This window comes from Seriola lalandi, unplaced genomic scaffold, assembly GCF_002814215.2.
Source record: "Seriola lalandi dorsalis isolate HSWRI2012SDOR001 ecotype SW California unplaced genomic scaffold, Sedor1 jcf7180002054752, whole genome shotgun sequence".
Lineage (NCBI taxonomy): Eukaryota > Metazoa > Chordata > Actinopteri > Carangiformes > Carangidae > Seriola > Seriola lalandi.
The window spans coordinates 5,437-7,042 of NW_019525305.1; the positions used below are offsets into that span (position 1 = coordinate 5,437).

Below are 1,606 nucleotides of genomic sequence, written 5' to 3' on the forward strand. Positions count from 1 at the left end.
ACACACACACACACACACACACACACACACACACACGCACACACACACACACACACACACACACACAGATTCAGATAAACCCTCCTGTGCTGCTGTAACCTGGTGTGTGTGTGTCCGTGAGTCGCTGCTGTGATCGGCCGTGAGCTGTTTGTTCGTGTTCAGACTGAATATTAATAACAAACAGGACGTGGCCAAAATATTTAAATCCCCCCCCCACCGTCATGTCGTCATACGTCCTGGTTCACACATGATACAGTCACCTGTAACTGATGCAACTGATGCAGCACTGCGTTTGGCTTTATGTTGCCTGAAGAGTTCATTAAAGTCAGTTTTATAGCTGCAACAACTGATCAATCAGTTCATTATTTTTTAATCAAAAACTTTAAAATATGAATATTTTCTTCTTCTATGATAAAAAACTGCTCTGTGTTGGGTTTAGGTTTGACGTTTTATATTTTATAAATTAATTGAGAAAATAATTGTTAGACTAATTAATAAAAATAACTTGTTTATAAAACATGGTTATAAAATGTGTCTGACTCTAACTTCCTGGTTTCTGTGATCAGACACCAACTTTGTTCTGGGCAACGCGCAGATCGTGGACTGGCCCATCGTCTACAGCAACGATGGCTTCTGCAAACTGTCCGGCTACCACCGAGCCGAGGTCATGCAGAAGAGCAGCACCTGCAGGTACAACAACCACACACACACACACACACACACATGCACACACGCACACACAAACACACACACACACACTGCTGTTAGCACAGGCTATTTACACATTACTACGTTTTCAACACGTCAACACGACTCCGGTGTTTTCAAGCACCGAAAACTTTTGAAAACTCTGAGGTTGTGTTTTATTTTGAAAACTCTGCGGTTGTATTTTATTTTGAAAACTCGGCGGTTGCATTGTAGTCTGGATGGACAGAAACTGAGACCTTTGTAAACGATGATGTCACACCCACGGCCTCTCCTGATTGGCTCTCATCAGCCTGGACTACCAGTGGTGAAAACAACATGATAATGAATGACAGTGTCACTGACCTTGTTGTTCACTTTCATTCTGCAGTTTAACTCTGCAGCATTCTTTGTTGCTCCTAGTTTGTGTTATTATATTTTACAACTAATCAACTGCAGAGGAGACGGTCTACTTCCTGTTTACACCTGCTCGCTCATGTTTGTTTGAAATTGAAAACGTAGCCGTGCGGATGTGGGCTCAGTGAGAGCTGCTGATCGTGTTTTCTCTCTGGCAGCTTCATGTATGGAGAGCTGACGGACAAGGAGATGAGCGAGAAGGTCCGACAGACCTTCGAGAGCTACGAGATGAACTCCTTTGAGATTCTGATGTACAAGAAAAACCGTGAGTGCTCCTGTCATGTACTCAGAGAGGTGTTTCATCTGACCTGAATCCCCAAAATCCCAGAAGATCAAGGATCTCAAGACCTTGAGACCCAGTTTAGGTCCTAAACTGGGACACGCCGCGCTGCCAGTCGGCGGCCTGTCAGCTGTTCGAGCTCAGAGACGGTCGGTGGAGAGATCTGTCCGACTGTTCGGCTTAATGCATCAGCAGTTTCTGTCATTCAGTGCAGCTTCTTGTTAT

The 1,606-nt window shown here is 44.3% G+C and overlaps 1 protein-coding gene across 1 annotated transcript in view; it reads left to right on the forward strand.

Annotated features, from left to right (window-relative positions):
* Positions 1–1,413, forward strand: part of LOC147818040 (voltage-gated delayed rectifier potassium channel KCNH1-like) — a 6,199-nt gene extending 4,786 nt beyond the window's left edge. Inside the window, exons 2-3 of the mRNA XM_087178928.1 lie at positions 567–690; positions 1,260–1,413. Of these exons, the coding sequence (XP_087035054.1) occupies positions 567–690; positions 1,260–1,413 (278 nt within the window). The remainder of the gene's footprint in view (positions 1–566; positions 691–1,259) is intronic.
* Positions 1,414–1,606: the final 193 nt, after the last annotated feature.